Source organism: Canis aureus, chromosome 19, assembly GCF_053574225.1.
Source record: "Canis aureus isolate CA01 chromosome 19, VMU_Caureus_v.1.0, whole genome shotgun sequence".
NCBI classification, from domain to species: Eukaryota; Metazoa; Chordata; class Mammalia; order Carnivora; family Canidae; genus Canis; species Canis aureus.
Genome location: NC_135629.1, coordinates 42561123 through 42577270, shown reverse-complemented (window position 1 = coordinate 42577270; position 16148 = coordinate 42561123). Strand labels below are relative to the sequence as shown.

The following is a 16148-nucleotide window of genomic DNA, read 5'->3' as shown; positions in this document are numbered from 1 at the left end:
CTCACACAGCAGAGAAATGCTCAAATCATCCACAGGAAAAATAGTGCCGATATTTCAATAAGGCTGAGAAAGTACAGAATTCACTAATAATTACTTATTAAACTATAAAAGGGGGGACAGGAGATTGAGGAGAATTTTTGTTTGTTAAGATTTTTATTCATTTATTTGAAAGAGAGAAAAAAATGAGCGGTGGAGAGGGGCAGAGGGAGAGAGAGAGAGAAGCAGACTTCCCAGGGAGTAAGAAGCCCGATACAACACTCCATCCCAGGACCCAGGGATCACGACCTGAGCTGAAGGCAGACACTTAACCACCTGAGCCACCCAGGCCTAAAGAGCATTTCTTTTTCCTTTCCCTTTCCAAGGTTATTTCACTGACTTGATAATTAATGTATTTTAAAATTAAGAATTACTCTAAAAAATGCTTCCTATTCCCTTAAAAACAGAAATGAAGACAGTAAATACCTTCACACCACTCTTAACAAATTTCAAAATGCTGACTAAAGTTATTCGGGGGTAAATAAACTATTGGAGCTACATCAAACTAAAAAAACTTTTGCATAGCAAAGAATGTCATTAACAAAATGAAAACGCAACTGACCAAATAGAAGAAATTTGCAAATGATATGTGATAAGGGGTTAATATCTAAAATACATAAAAAGCTCCTGCAACTCAACACTGAAAAAAAAAAAAAAGTCCAATTAAAAAATGGGCAGTGGACCTTAAATAGATATTTTTCAAAGAAGACATCCAGATGGCAACAGCCACATGAAAAGATGCTCACCATCACTCATCATCAGGGAAATGCGAATCAAAACCACAATGAGCTATCACTTCACACTTGTCAGAATGGCTAGAATAAAAAACACTAGAAATAACAAGTATCGAAGAAGATGTGGAGAAAAAAGGAATTCTCATGCACTATTGATGAGATGGTAAACTGGTACAGCTCCTGTGCAAGATATGGAGGTTCCTCAAAAAATTAAAAATAGAAATACTACATGACCAGTAATTCTACTTGTGGGTATTTACCCAAAGAAAACAATACTAATTTGAAAAGATAATGCACCCCTATGTTTATTGCAGCACTATTTACAACAGCTAAGATATGGAAGCAACTCAAGTATCCTATTAATAGATGAATGGATAAAGAAGATCACACACACACATAGACACACACACACAGGAATATCACTCAGCTATAAAGAAGAATGAACTGGGCACCTGGGTGGCTCAGTTGGTTAAGTGTCTGCCTTCGGCTCAGGTTGTGATCCAGGAGTCCTGGGATCAAGCCTCACAACAGGCTCCCTGCTTAGTGAAGAGTCACCTCCTCCCTCTCCTCCTGCCCCTATCCCCTGCTCATACTCTCTCTCAAAAAAATAAAAACTTTAATAAAAGAGAGAACTGTTGCCATTGGTGACAACATGGATGAACCTAGAGGGTATTATACTAAGTGAAATACCTCAAACAGAGAAAGATAAATAACATGATTTCACTTACGTATGGAATATAAAAACAAATAAAAAAACAGAAAGATTCATAAATCCAGAGAAGGTGGTCCCTCGACAGGAGGGGGGGTAGGAGGATAGGCAAAATAGGTGGAGGGGATCAAGAGGTACAAACTTCCAGTTATAAAATAAGTAAGTCACAGGGATGCAAAATACATCATAGGAAATATAGTCAATAATATTGTAATAACTTTGCATGATGAGAATTACCATTACTTGTATGGTGGTGAGCATTTCATAATGTATATAACTGTCGAATCACTATGTTGTACACTTGAAACTAGTAAGTCAAGGTGCCTGTGTGGCTTGGTCAGTTGGACATCTGCCTTCGGCTTGGGTCATGATCCCACCGTCCTGGGATCAAGCCCTGCATCGGGCTCCCTGCTTAGTGGGAGTCTGTTTCTCCCTCTCCTTCCACCCCTCTGCTAGCTTGTGCTCTTTCTCTCTGTCAAATAAATAAATAAAACCTTAAAAAAATAAGTCAACTATACTTCAATAAAAAATTTTCCCTACTTAAAGGAAAATTAAGCAAGGTTGGCATATATTTGCAGATGTTAATATCTGAAAAAAGGAAAACAAGAAAAATATCTAAAAATTCAGAAACATCAATTGGAAAATTATAGAGTAGTTTAGAAAAACTATAGGATAAGTTATAAATTTTAAAAAGTCAACTACATCCCTATGTCAAAGATACCATAGAAAAATCCACAAAATCAGGTGCACCTGGGTGGCTCAGTTGGTTAGGCATCCAGCTCTTAATTTCAGCTCAGGTCTTGATCTCAGGGTCATGGGTTCAAGCCCTGCATTGGGCTCCCTGTTGGCATAGAGCCTACTTAAAAAAAAAAAATTAAAAAGTTCCACAAAATCAGATCATTTATTTTCCGATAATAAAAATTTAATAAGAGGATATTGGGATGCCTCAGTGGTTCAGCATCTGCCTTCAGCTCAGGGTGTGATCCCGGACTTCTGGGATCAAGTCCCACATTGGGAGCCTGGCATGAAGCCTGCCTCTCCTCCCTCTGCCTATGTTTCTGCCTCTCTCTGTGTGTCTCTTGTGAATATTTTTAAAAATCTTTTTAAAAAATATTTTTAAAGAGGGTATTAATTTCTCCACAAGTGTTTTTATTTTTATTTTTTTAAAAGATTTTATTTATTTATTTATTTATTCATTCATTCATTCATTCATTCATTCATTCATTCATTCATGAGAGACAGAGAGGCAGAGACACAGGCAGAGGGAGAAGCAGGCTCCATGCAGGGAGCCGGATGTGGGACTCGATCCCGGGTCTCCAGGATCACACCCCAGGCTGCAGTCAGCGCTAAACTGCTGCGCCACTGGGGCTGCCCTCCACAAGTGTTTTTAAATAAAATTATACAACCACAATTCTTTAAATGAGAGGAAAAAATCCCTGAAGAACACTTTATAGAGCTTGACAACATGCTGGTGAAATTCATCTGGATAAATAAATGGCATGATACCCTTTTAATAAAGGCTCTTGAGAGCAGACATATAGTAACTTTTCAATACCTACTAAAGACAAATTTCAGAAGAGCTCAATTTTAAGAACTCTGCATATAAATAAACCCAAACTACATAACGAGAAAGGATCACTATTTTTCAGTAAATACTGCTGGGCTATTTAGTTATCACCACAGAGACAAATTACAACACTGTAGCAAATTCTAAATAAGTTAATTTTAAGCATATTTTAAAAATTATTTTAAACTGGAAAACAACAACAATCAACAGCACATTTTTTCCATTCAGGAAAACAAAAAATACCTCTCTGAATCCTGAAAAACTAAGGTACCACCAGAGACAAAATAGGAACATTCCAAGGTCTTTTTTTCAAATATTACTGCCTCCATAAATTCTTCCCCAATTCTCTGCTCCCTCAACAAAACAGTGATGGGGAAATAATCACTCTTTCCTGTGACCATCAGCATGTCAGCGTCCGTTACTTGAGTTGTTTTTATGGCTCTCATCTTCTCCACTGTGTCACATCACTTAAGTGCCTGCTCTCTAGCCCCTATCAGACACAGTACGTGCCTTTAGGATTTTTATCTGATTAGTCCTTATATAAAACAAGCAGTCCACAAATATTTCTTGAACTAATGCATATTGGAGTAGAAAATAAATCTTTCTGAAAATATTTTTAAAAACCCAAATATAGAAAAACATACATGAGCAAGTGATAAAATCCTTTCCAAAATATTACAAAGAATGGATAAAACAAAGTTGACACCAGATCCTCTTTGATAAATGATTAAGGGTGAAGAATACATTCTCCACACATAAGAATATACAGAGAAAATTATATCCTAGTCCTTAAAGAAATGTCCATTTTCACACAACTCTGCACAACTTTCAAATTAGTAAAAGATAAGTTGTATCCAATGTTGGTGGAGGAAAACTTCTAGATCACTGTTAACTGGCTCCATCATTCTGAAGAACAGTCTGATATGTGAGGGCCAGTCCATGTTTTGTTTTTTAATTAAGTAGGCTCCATGCCCAACATGAGGCTTGAACCCATGACCCAAGATCAAGAGTCACGTGCTCTACCAACTGAGCCATCCAGGTGCCCCAATTCATGCTTTAATTCAGAAATTCGACTTCAGGGAGAAAACTAAATTTTCATCATTCCTCACTTTCATAGGCCCCTTCGCCTGCTTTATCTATTTTTTTAAAGTTTATTTTTTGGGGGCAACCCTGTCGGGACCCCTCTCACTTCTGAGAGCTTTCTCTGTATCTCTATTTAATAAACTTCTATCACTTTGCTAAAAAAAAAAAAAAAAAAAAGCTTTTTTTTTTTTTTTTTTTTTTAGGTAATCTCTACACCTATTGTGGGACTCAAACTCACAATGAGATCAAGAGTCTCACGCTCTTCCAATGGAGCTAGCCAGGAGCCCCTTCCCTGTTGTATTTATAGTACTTTACACAGTTTAACTCTACATAGATTACTTTTCAATTTGTTGCAGGCAGGGACCTGCTTTGTCATGGTCATACCCTCAATGCCTACAGCAGCCTGCAATTTAGAAGGTGTACAGTTATTTAAGTGACTGAATTAATGTTCTAAGGAAACAAGTATCTGTCCCCACCTCCAAATAGGTATATGTAAAATTCGTAGGGCACCCAGCTGGCTCAGTTGGTAGAGAATGCAACTCTTGATCTCAGGGTTTTGAGTTTGAGCCCCATTTTGGGCATAAAGATTGCTTAAAAATAAAATCTTTAGGGATTTTATTTATAAAATATCTTTTATTTTATAAAAATAAAATCTTTGGCTCAGGGAGTGATCCTGGAGTCCCGGGATGGAGTCCCACATCGAGCTCCCTGCATGGAGAGCCTGCTTCTCCTCCTGCCTGTGTCTCTGCCTCTCTGTCTCTCTCATGAATGAATAAATAAAATCTTTAAGAAAAATAAATGAAGGGGGATCCTTGGGTGGCTCAGTGATTTAGAGCCTGCCTTCCACCCAGGGTGTGATCCTGGAGTCCCGGGATCGAGTCCCACATCAAGCTCCCTGCATGGAGCCTGCTTCTCCCTCTGCCTGTGTCTCTGCCTCTCTCTCTTTCTGTGTCTCTCGTGAACAAATAAATAAAATCTTTAAAAAAGAAAGAAGAAAGAAAGAAAGAAAGAAAGAAAGAAAGAAAGAAAGAAAGAAAGAAAGAAAGAAAGAAAATGAAATAAAATCTTGAATTTTTTAAATAAAAAAATAAAATGTATAACATAATTTATAACTACCAACTCCAGAACTACACACTCAAGAAAATAGCTAAGCAAATTAGAATGACACCATAACAGGCTCAATAAACATTAAACATTAAAAACTTAGTGAACTCATTGATAAATTAAGTGAAGAAACATAATAGCAACATTCATATCATGTAAAAAATGTTTTGTGAGGGGTGCCCGGGTAGCTCAGTCAGTTAAGCATCTGGCTCCAGCTTTGGTCATGATCCCAGGGTCCTGAGATTGAGCTTCGCATCAGGTTCCCCGCTCAGCTTAGAGCCTGCTTCTCCCTCTCTCTCTGCTTGTGTTCTGTCAAATAAATACATAAAATCTTTTTTTTTTTTTAAGATTTTTTTTATTCATGAGAGACACAGAGAGGGGCAGAAACTCAGGCAGAGGGAGAAGCAGGCTCCATGCAGGGAGCCTGATGTGGGACTCAATCCCGGGTCTCCAGGATCACACCCTGGGCCGAAGGCGGCACCAAACCACTGAGCACCCAGGCGTCCCTCATTAGATCTTAATAACCACTTTCTCAAGTGACTTGTACACATAATTTTCAAATATTCTACCAAGTCTGTGTTATTTTGGGGGAAAAATACCTAATGTTACTGGTTATCAGTGGGATAAGTAACACAAGAGTATGACTTGAGGAGTGATGAATTGCTCCCTTTGACAAAAACTAAAAAACATGAAAAGTTAAAATTAAACAATAGATCTGAAATTTCCTCAATCCCTGCAGAGCAGTGTTATTTACTTTTAGAATCAGTGTTTTATTTGCATACAACAAAAATGTACCCAGTTTAAGGGAAGGCCCCTGGCGTCCACTCCTGGGTGATCTTGGCTGATGGCCTGTGTGGCATCTCTGGGACGCTAGGGCAAGAGCTCACGTCTGAGGGAGGCTGCAAGTTGCCAAGGCCCCATCTTGCCTGGCAGTAAGAACACTCTCTACCCTTCTCACCACAGAAAACCAGGAGGAAGCAAGCCGGTGACCCGAGTGGGGAGCCTGCCCCTGGTTTCTGTGAGGCTCAGTCAGCGAGTGAGGACTCCAGAGTCAGGCTCCATTCCCTGCAGCCTGTTCTACAGCCTTGAGCATGCTGCCCAGCCTCCTGAAGCTGGTTTTCCGACTGGACTGAAGGGCAAACCTCTCTGCAGGATGCAGTGGATGAGACAGTCCACTACGAGGAAGCCACGACATGAGGACTCTCCTCATGGCAGCCATGATTATCCACAGTGTCCCCCGGAGGCCTGCCAACTGTCTCCTAGCTGGTACAATCATACCCACTCTGGCTGTGAAAGGCGACAGCAAAAATGGGCGGTTGAGGCTGAAGCGGATGTAATGAAAGGCTCCTGGGACCACTTTCACCCTGTTTCAGCCCGTCCCTCTCCACAGAGGCCAGGTTGCAGGTCCTTCTGTGCTTTCTAACAGGGCCCAGGGGAGCGAAGGCATGCCATCACAGCACCCTTCCTCTGCCCCGTGTCACAGTGGGGCTGCCGGTCCAGGCTGAGATGCCACATCAAAGGTGTACAGGTCCACTGCTGCTGGATGCTTTATCTTTCACGTCTGAAAACACTCGAAGGTCACCACGTTTGCTTCTCAATCAGGTCACAGAATAGCAGGAGACATTCCTTTGGCAAAAAAGGACACACTCTTGTCCTGTATCTTATACTGGTAAGTGAGGCTCCGGTCCCGATGGGCTGCAGGCTGTGATGGTGTCCTCCAGAGGATCTTCAGCTACGGGACAAGAGGAATGAAAGGGAAGCAGCCCCCAAGTCCCTGCCTCCTCCACAACCTGCGACCGAGGCCTCCAGAGGTCCCAGTCAGGTGCCATGCAGCCATGGGACCCACTTCTAAAACAAAGCTTATTACCAGCTAACTACAACTACAGAGATCACTCCCCTTCATTACAGGAGTGACATCACAGAAATTGTGAAAGAGAAAGAGAAAGAAAAGTCGCCATTCAGAGAAAAACCACTAAGGTATTCTTATGTGTTCCCTTTTGGTCTTTTTTTCTATGCATGGTTTTGTTGGCTACACTGATTTTGAAAATCAACTCATTAGAGTCAGTACATTCACTTATTTTATACTCATCTGTCTGAATGCGAGGCTTGCTAGAATGCTTAGGGGGACTGGCCTCAGAGGCGGCCCAAGCTGCTGGGCAAAACCCTCTCCTCATGCTGTGCACACACACACCACTGATACGGCTTTCCTGGGCTTGCCCATATTTGTTCTCTGTTCTATACCTGCCCGTGAATGACTCCGGGCCAAAACTCCCACCCGTGCCTCATGGGTCAAGAGTGGTCAATGTCAAGCTAACCTGGAAGCTGTGACAGAGGCTTTGGGGGATGATTCTGAAAGAGAAGGTCCAGGAGGCAGAGAACCATGGCAGCCCTCCGGAGGGCTAGAACCTGACCTCCCTCCCAAGGCAGGACCCTTGGCTTCTGCCTGAGTTCTCAAACATTCTGGTCAGAGGCAACAGAGGGGGTGACAGCCACCCCAACTATGGGTATGGTTCCCCCCAGGTTTGTGTTTTAAAAGAAGCAGCACTAACTTCTTATTCATAGCCTGCTGAGGTCCCACAGAAGCATCCTTCCATTCTGACAGCAGGGTCCCAGCATTCTGCTCTAGATGGCTGTCTCCTTTTTAGAGAGTTCCGCTTTGGTCGCATATGGGGTCACCATGGAAAACATGCACTAGTACCTGAGGCTAGTGCCCTCGGGAGCAGACTCTGCCTTGCATTCACACAACTCCTGAGGCTGCCCTAGCACCTGAAGAACACCCCAACCAGACAACCCCTGGGGCCCAACACGATCCCACATACAGTCTCAGCTCAGGCGCAGGGTGAGGAGCTGATGCCCAGTAAGCCCCTGTGTACCTGCCCATGCACGTCCCTGCAGAAGCCAGTAGCCAGACCCTCGGCCCTCAAAATCAGATGGCTCTGGTGACTAAGGCCATTCAAAAGGATGTCGTTCTCCTCGTCCTCAGCGTCTCCACTGTCGTGTACCAGGGCCACTATGTTTCCCTACAACAGAGAAATCAAAATGCAAATTCAATCCCCCCAGCAGGGCCATCAAGGGAGCACTGGGCTTGCAGCATCTTCACTCCCCTGCATGTCTTTGCCCAGATCAGCCTCCATGCTGCTGCTGCTGCTGCTGCAATCATTCCCTCCGTGGGAAGGACCATTGCCTGTGCTCCAGGTCCCTAATTCCAGCCTCACCAGCACATCCAACCTACACTGCCAGCTCAATCCCTCTTAAACCAGGCTTGGCTTGGCCTATGGTCCTCCATGTCAGCCCAAGTGCCACCTTTCTGCCAGGCTCCTGGTCATCTGGTCAGCTGCTCCTGAGTGCTCGGCATGAGCCAGACCCCACAGCACGGAGAAGAGGGGATTGGTGTGGGCCCCAGAGACAATACGGGACATGAGCTAGGAGAAATGAGAGCAGGAGGGGCTGAGTGAACACAGGGAAGAGGTATCCTATCTGGCCCAGAGAGGGTCAAGGAGGTGGGCACACATGAGCCAAGTCAACAGGGCCAGTAGGAGTTAACCAACCAGAACTGGAGGGAAGTCCGAGCTGTTGAAGGGGATACCCTAAATAGCAGTAAGTCCTTTCAAAGGAAGACTGTCCAGTTGTTAAAAACAATGTGGCAGATCTGTGTGTTGTTTCAGGCAAAGGACGCCAAAATATACTATGTTATGAAATGGCATGGCAGTGACATGAAAAATGCAGAGACACAAACATACTTAAAACAGGTTCACAATTGCACAGACTCTCTCGAAGAATATACATGTTGGGAAAGAGACAATTACTTTTTACTAAAGTCCTCCTCACACTCTTTACTTTTTTAACTATAAGAAACATTTTTACAAAACAAGGGTGGCAGTGGGTCACAAAGCAAGTTAAGCTGCAGGCATTATGCCTGCCTCAGTGTGGCTGCTCAAGCCATCCACGACTGTTCCATTCCCTCTTCCTCCCATTCTCTCCATGTCACCTGGCTCCCAGCCCTGTGATTATGGCCATACGGCCCTGGAAGTTCTCCTGAACCCAACTGTCAGGCAAGTCTTTGCACACAGGAGGTGCTCAACACATATTGCTGGGTATATGCACCCCTGGCTGACTCCACTAGTTCATCCGGACTGCTGGCCAGCACCCCAGCCTGACCACACGGGGCACCACCACATGCTGAAGAGTGGTCACTGTGAGCCAGATGCCGTGCGGATGTGTTGCAAGCTGCATGTCACTAAACTCTTACAGTTGGGTTCCTGTGAGGCAAGCACAACAGCCATTCCTGTTTTATAGGTGGGTCTACCACCATTGTTTAACTCTCTGTTTTAGCAAAATGCCCATTTCTGCCACATAATTTGACAATAAAGGTTATGTCCTATACTTGCATCGCATCTCACGTTTTTTTTTAAAGCAGTTTACATCTCAACTGATCAACACACAGGCAGAGTGATAATGACTTATCCCAAGACATAAGGGAGTGTGTGCAGAGCTAGGACTGGTACAGTACCACACACGACTGGCCACTTCAAGACAGTACTGGTCAACCTTTTAAGGGCTTTATTTTTTTGCAGTGGCAAGTAGGGGAGTGGAGGATGGGAGACCAAAAGATTTTGGGCCTACCAGAGTAAACCCAAACCCTCACGCAAATAAACAAGAAAGATCACTGCAAGCCAGGGAGGTATGGACCCCTCTGGGCCCATGAGGCCACAAGCAGGAGCACAGAGAGCAAGCCAATCCATACCTTTTGTTCCCAGCACACAGCAGCTCTGCAGTAGTGAATGAAGTCCAACACAGCCACCGCCCCCATGCCCAGGCTCAGCAGCACACTGAGGTCATCCACCAGCAGCACCGGGCACCTCCACGCAGCCTGCCCATCGTCCGCGGGCTTCAGAGCCTCTCGTACAAACTCATACAGGGGCTGCAGGTTCCCAGCATCAGCCTCCCTGGAACATCAGGCAAGGATCACTCTCTACAAATGTTTATCTGGGACCAAGCAACACCACAGGAAAAGGGCGGGGCAGAGGAGAGGGAAGGCAAAGAACTGGATCACAGTCCTCAGCCAAAGGGGCTCCTAATCTGGTTGGAAAGAAAAAGGAATGCATGCATACATGAGCAAACTGCGCTTCAAACACTCCTTGAGGCCTACGAGGTACAAAGCACTGTGCTAGAAACTGGGGGACACAAAAGCAGTCAGTCTCCTGGATTCTCAAGTAACACCACACAGCCCCTCTCTGAGGGAGAGCCTCAGATCTCAGGGCATCAGAAGATTAACCTGGATTGGGCCAGCAGGAGAAGCCTTCCCGGGAGCTCATAATGTGTACAAAAAGCTAAACAGCAATTCATGTGACCTGTCGGTGATGGGCCAAGGTCTGAGGCTGTTTGTGTACCTAACAGATTCCACCTGTTTCTGAACAAGATGGCCCAGCTACCTCCACCTCCCCAGTGACTACCCCTGGCAGTCACTTCCCAGCAAAAGAGCTCAGAAAGCACCAGAGTACAGGGCCTAGGCACAGGCTCACACTCCACATCCGAGCACCGCTAACAGCGAAGACAACCCCCACAACCTGGGGGTGAGGTATAACCAGGCCCATCATTCAGACAAAGACACCCAGATTCAGAAACAGAATAGGCTGTATGTGAGATCACACAAAGTCAGGGCACAAGACCTTCTGACTCTACATGGCCTTCAGGCTGCTGCATAAGGCTGAGTCTAAGAGAGGGGGCGGTGGGGAGACTTCCCGTATGGACTCCTTTGTGGTGGAGGAAGAACACCAGTCAGGTGAGGAGTATGCACAGAGCTATGTTTGTGGCTGACACTCTTCAAGGACAAGAAACAGGAAAACCAATCTCAAAATAGCAAACCCAGGGGTCAACAAACTTGTTCTTAAAGGGCAACAGTAGTATTTTGGGCTTGTGGGCCATATGGTCTCTGTCCCAACTACCCAACTCTGTTGGTTGGAGAGCTAGAGAGCCAGGGACAATATGCAAATATGTGAATGCAGCTATTCCAATAAAGCTTTATTTACAAAAGCAGGTAGCTGGCCCATGGCCCATACTCTGCTGAACCCTGTATCAAGCCGAAAAACAGAATAAAAGTGTGTGCTAGGGTTCTGAGCCAGGGTTGGGAAAAACATTCTCTTCTGCTATACTCCCAGCAAATAATGCTTTCCGTAGCATCTGGGTCAGCCATATAGAGCCATACAAAGCCAAGGGCTTTCTGATAAAGCTGCAACACCAGGGAAGTGTCTGCCAACTGAAGCCAGCTGCGTCCCCAATATAGTTGGGGGAAGAATCACATGGCAAGCCCGGTATGGGCCCACCTACCAGGTGTGCACTTCTGAGCAGGGCTGCAGGCTGGCTGACCTGAGGAACTGCAGGGGGTGTGGCTCCGCCTGAGCCCGGAAGAAGACATCCACGGAAGACTTGAGACCCTCCAGGAACACAAGCTGCCCACATTCCCGTGCTGCAGTCAGGCTGACACCCTAAACAACACAGAGGAGAGTGAATCACCATGTCCCGCAGGGGAACCCATCGTAGAGGTCAGACTCCAGCTCACAAAAGAGGACAGGACACATTCTAAACCCTGCAAATGTGCACCTGTCCACCTTCGGATGGGGCCTATGACTTCTTTCCACTGGATGTTCCCAACTCACAATCCCCACTGTGCTCAGGTGTGCCTTTACATTTGTCACTTGGCAAAAAAAACTGACACCTTGCTCACATGTTCATTTTCATGACCGCTGAATACTTGCTTTTAATTTGCAATAGTGTCATAAAGCTTCCTTTTTAAGTGTACGTATTTAAACGTTATGTACATTTAGACACAGTAATAATGACAACAAAACAATGGGAAAATGACCAAGGTCTGAAAAATGCTGTTGCAGAAGGGCCAGATCTTGGCTTTGAATTTCACAAACCCTCTTGTGTGCCCATCAGTGGCACAGGACCTCAGACCTGCTCTGAGGCTTTCAATAACATAACTCATAGATCATAACTGCCAAACTGCCTGTATTACACGAAGATCTTATCGCCAGCAAGTTCTTGTTTTCTTTCCTCTTCTCTGAGGAGGCACTCTCATGAGAGCTAAGCAAAATGAATTCTTGATGCACTAGTTCAGAGGTGGGCAAAGTTTCTCTGCAAAGGGCAAGACAGGCTTTGCAGGCCATACAGTCTATGCTGTAATTAACTCAATTCGGTAGAGTGACAGCAGCCGCACACAATTCATACACAAATGGATATGGCTATGGTTTGTCAACCCCTGCTCTAGACTTTTGTTTTAAGTTTTTTTATTTTTAAAATTATCTCTACCTCAAATATAGGGCTCGGGCTCAAACTCATGACCCCAAGATTAAGAATCACATGCTCTTTGGACTGAGCCAGCCAGGTGCCCCTAGACCAGAACTTAATATGGCTCTTCATGAACTACCTGATTAAGAAGCTCTTGTGTCACTCGATTAAAAAGGCAGATCCCTGAGTGCCACTCTACAACTCCAGAACCAGAAGCTTTGCAGGCAGGGCCCAGGAATCTGCATTTCGACAAAGATGGATACAATTTAAATATGCAACCCAGGGCAGCCCGGGTGGCTCAGCGGTTTAGGTCATAGGTCATAGGTCATGGGTGATGGCCTAGGTTAAGTAGGAAGGTTCAACACCCTCTTGGCCATCTTATTCTTGCCCACCTGCATCTGACAAGATGAAGGGCAGACAAATATGAAGTAAGGAACAAGTGACAAAAGCAGCTCCCCCCACATTTGGGTCCTAAGCCCTAAACTTAGGGAGACAGTAGGAGGCATTCAACTTGGTGGAAGACCAAGCTGTGATCTCCAGCTCAGGAGGACTGAGAATAAAGCGCACACTGAGGAGAAAATCTTAACTGGTCCAGAGTCAGTAGAGCTGCATTTGATTAACAACAGATCTGGTTCTATAAACTCTAAATTAATAAAACAGGTAGAGATGCTGCCTTAGCCCTTCAGATAAGGGGTTCAGCACCATGATTTCCTCAGTGGCTCTCCTGCTAAGTTCTCTATAATCCAAACACATGAGCCCAGCCTTGGCCCCACTCACACCTGCATGACCCACATACTCAGAGACTGCACTGAGGAGGTCTTCGATATTTACCAACTTCTGTCCCACGATATTGTAGTGACTGAAGGACTGGATGAGTGCCACAAAACAGACTTTACAGTTAGCTAGAAAACAAAACAGATTTTTGATGAAGTCTTTGCTTATAATCAGTCTCATAGAATCCATACTTCTGGAAACAAAAGCATTGAGGCAGGTCTAGACAGATGCAAGGGGCCTTGCAACCTGACACAACCAATCTGATCTTAAGATGCACTTTTTTCTTATATAATAATTATATCTTATTTCATTGACCCTAAGATGTACTTCTGTTACGTGTATTGCTAGATATTGTACTTTGTTCTATTGTAAGTAAATTGTGGTTTTTTAAAAATATTTTTCGGGCAGCCCTGGTGGCACAGTGGTTTAGCGCCGCCTGCAGCCCAGGGCATGATCCTGGAGACCCTGGATCGAGTCCCGTGTCATGCTCTCTGCATAGAGCCTGCTTCTCCCTCTGCCTGTGTCTCTGCCCATCTCTCTCTCTCTCTCTCTCTCTCTCTCTCTGTGTCTCTATGAATAAATAAATAAAATCTTTAAAAAAATAAAAAATGGGATCCCTGGGTGGCGCAGCAGTTTGGCGCCTGCCTTTGGCCCAGGGCACGATCCTGGAGACCCGGGATCGAATCCCACGTCGGGCTCCCGGTGCATGGAGCCTGCTTCTCCCTCTGCCTGTGTCTCTGCCCATCTCTCTCTCTCTCTCTCTCTCTCTCTGTCTCTATGAATAAATAAATAAAATCTTTAAAAGAATAAAAAATGGGATCCCTGGGTGGCGCAGCGGTTTGGCGCCTGCCTTTGGCCTAGGGCACGATCCTGGAGACCTGGGGTCGAATCCCACGTCGGGCTCCCGGTGCTTGGAGCCTGCTTCTCCCTCTGCCTGTGTCTCTGCCTCTCTCTCTGTGTCTCTCATAAATAAATAAATAAAATCTTTGAAAAATATACTATTTCCATTGCCTTTTGCCTTAGGTTTCTTTTTACAGCATCAATGAGTCTTATACCTTTGAGGTAGAAGGAGAGAAAGTGGTGCACAAGGAAGCTGCCATCTGTCTTAGCATCACAGAGTAGAGTCAGTTTCCCCTACAAGAACACAAAAAGGTGAATTAGACTCCCTGGAAAGAGGTATCTACACACACAGACACACACACACACACACACACACACACACAGATTACCAAAAAGAAGAAAGTAAGTCAAAACTCTGGAAAAACCAACAATTAAAGTGATTGCTATTAAGTCACTTACAAAAAAAAAAAAAAAAAGTCACTTACAAGCAGCAAGCCTATCTCAGCTTCCAGTTTCCCAAGACAAAGAATAAAATGCCTCTCTTCCTCATTCACTTTGGTAACTCAGGGATCAGTCTTGGGAGAACTAGATCCTGAACAAAAGAAGCTTTTACCATCAGAATCCAACAAAAATCACAGCCTGCCAAGATTGGAATGGACCTTCAAAAAAACTAATCTGATCCAACTTCTTTCCTATTTCTAATTCTGATACCAATTCTGTCCAACATAGTGGGGGAGAAGGGAGTGGCATTAGTTGACAGAGACCTCCAGTGACAAGGTTCTCACCCCAATGGCCCTGGACACTGCTTCAGGCAGAGCTCTAATCATGCAAAGTCCTGGAAAGACCCCTAGAGATGGTCTCCACAGTGGCTGGCTGCCCTGCTCTTGCCATCTCCAGTTCCTTGTCAGTGATAGGGGAGGTCGGGATCAAGTGGTACCAAGTAACACTTTCGTGTTCTGACTTTTTTTCACTTACAGAACATGAAGGATTGGACTATCAGAACTTGAGGGTCATCTCCAGTGCCGTCATTTCCTGGTGCTCACTCTGATCCTCCATTACTTCACTACTCTGGCCCTGGGGTGAGCACTTTGGAGGTGCCAGTACTAACCAGCAAGGTCGCCAGTGCCACCTGCTGGCTTGGGGAACTGAAATCCACAGGGTCTATTAAAAACTGTTATTTGCGGGATCCCTGGGTGGCGCAGCGGTTTGGCGCCTGCCTTTGGCCCAGGGCGCGATCCTGGAGACCCGGGATCGAGTCCCACGTCGGGCTCCCGGTGCATGGAGCCTGCTTCTCCCTCTGCCTGTGTCTCTGCCTCTCTCTCTCTCTCTCTATCATAAATAAATAAAAATAAATTTAAAAAAAATTTAAAATGTGAAAAATCTCGGGATGCCCCGGACTGCGGGAAGGAGGGTGGAAGAAACAAAGTGGCTGTTGTGCCCAAGGCCGACTTGATCCAAGCCGACGTTGACCCATTGAAGACTACGAAGAGGAAGAGGAGGAAGAGTGTTCACTCCCGCCCCTCAGGCAACCTGCTCTGGGCGCCGGGACGCCCACCCCAGGGAGGACCCACAGGGCACCCCAGTACACGTCTGGGAACAGTCGACCGTTTCCCGGGCACTTTCAAGAGTATGCGGGGCCAGCGCCGAGCCCAGTTCCCGGGGCGGCCCTTCCCGGGACTACAATTCCCAGGCGCCCCCCCGTGTCCACCGACGTCGCGTCCTTCCCACGGTACACATGTGCTTCATCCGGGGATGTGGTCTTCCGCCACGCTCCGGGACCCGCCCCCCCTTCCCACCGCGCGACGTCCTACCTGCTCCGCCCTGTCAGGGGTGGTGTTGAGAAGGTTATTGAGTTCCGGGAACATTCCGGGCGGCGGGCACTAGCGTCCCGAAGCGGGACCACGGAGATCGAGGAGCTACACGCCACTCGGACCCGCGCGGGGGAAGCGCGCACGCGCAACGCCACTTCCAGGCGCCGCCGCAGCCAATCAGGCGGGCGCCTGGACCCGGC

General features: G+C 45.7%; 1 protein-coding gene across 4 annotated transcripts; it reads right to left on the bottom strand.

The window, feature by feature from the left end:
- Positions 1 to 2361: 2361 nt before the first annotated feature.
- Positions 2362 to 16125, bottom strand: ELP6 (elongator acetyltransferase complex subunit 6). Of its 4 annotated transcripts, none has more exons than XM_077859085.1 (7): positions 15949 to 16118; positions 14353 to 14431; positions 13355 to 13425; positions 11561 to 11718; positions 9978 to 10179; positions 8107 to 8253; positions 2362 to 6965 (listed from the first exon to the last, which is right to left on the bottom strand). In XM_077859085.1, the coding sequence occupies exons 1-7, from the start codon at positions 16000 to 16002 to the stop codon at positions 6837 to 6839; spliced, it is 840 nt and encodes a 279-aa protein (XP_077715211.1). In that variant the 5' UTR covers positions 16003 to 16118; the 3' UTR covers positions 2362 to 6836. The 4 variants fall into 4 exon arrangements, with proteins under 4 accessions (XP_077715211.1, XP_077715212.1, XP_077715213.1 ...); XM_077859086.1 differs by having other exon boundaries at positions 11600 to 11718; XM_077859087.1 differs by lacking the exons at positions 2362 to 6965; positions 9978 to 10179 and having other exon boundaries at positions 8110 to 8253; positions 15949 to 16125.
- Between the last annotated feature and the right edge of the window lie 23 nt (positions 16126 to 16148).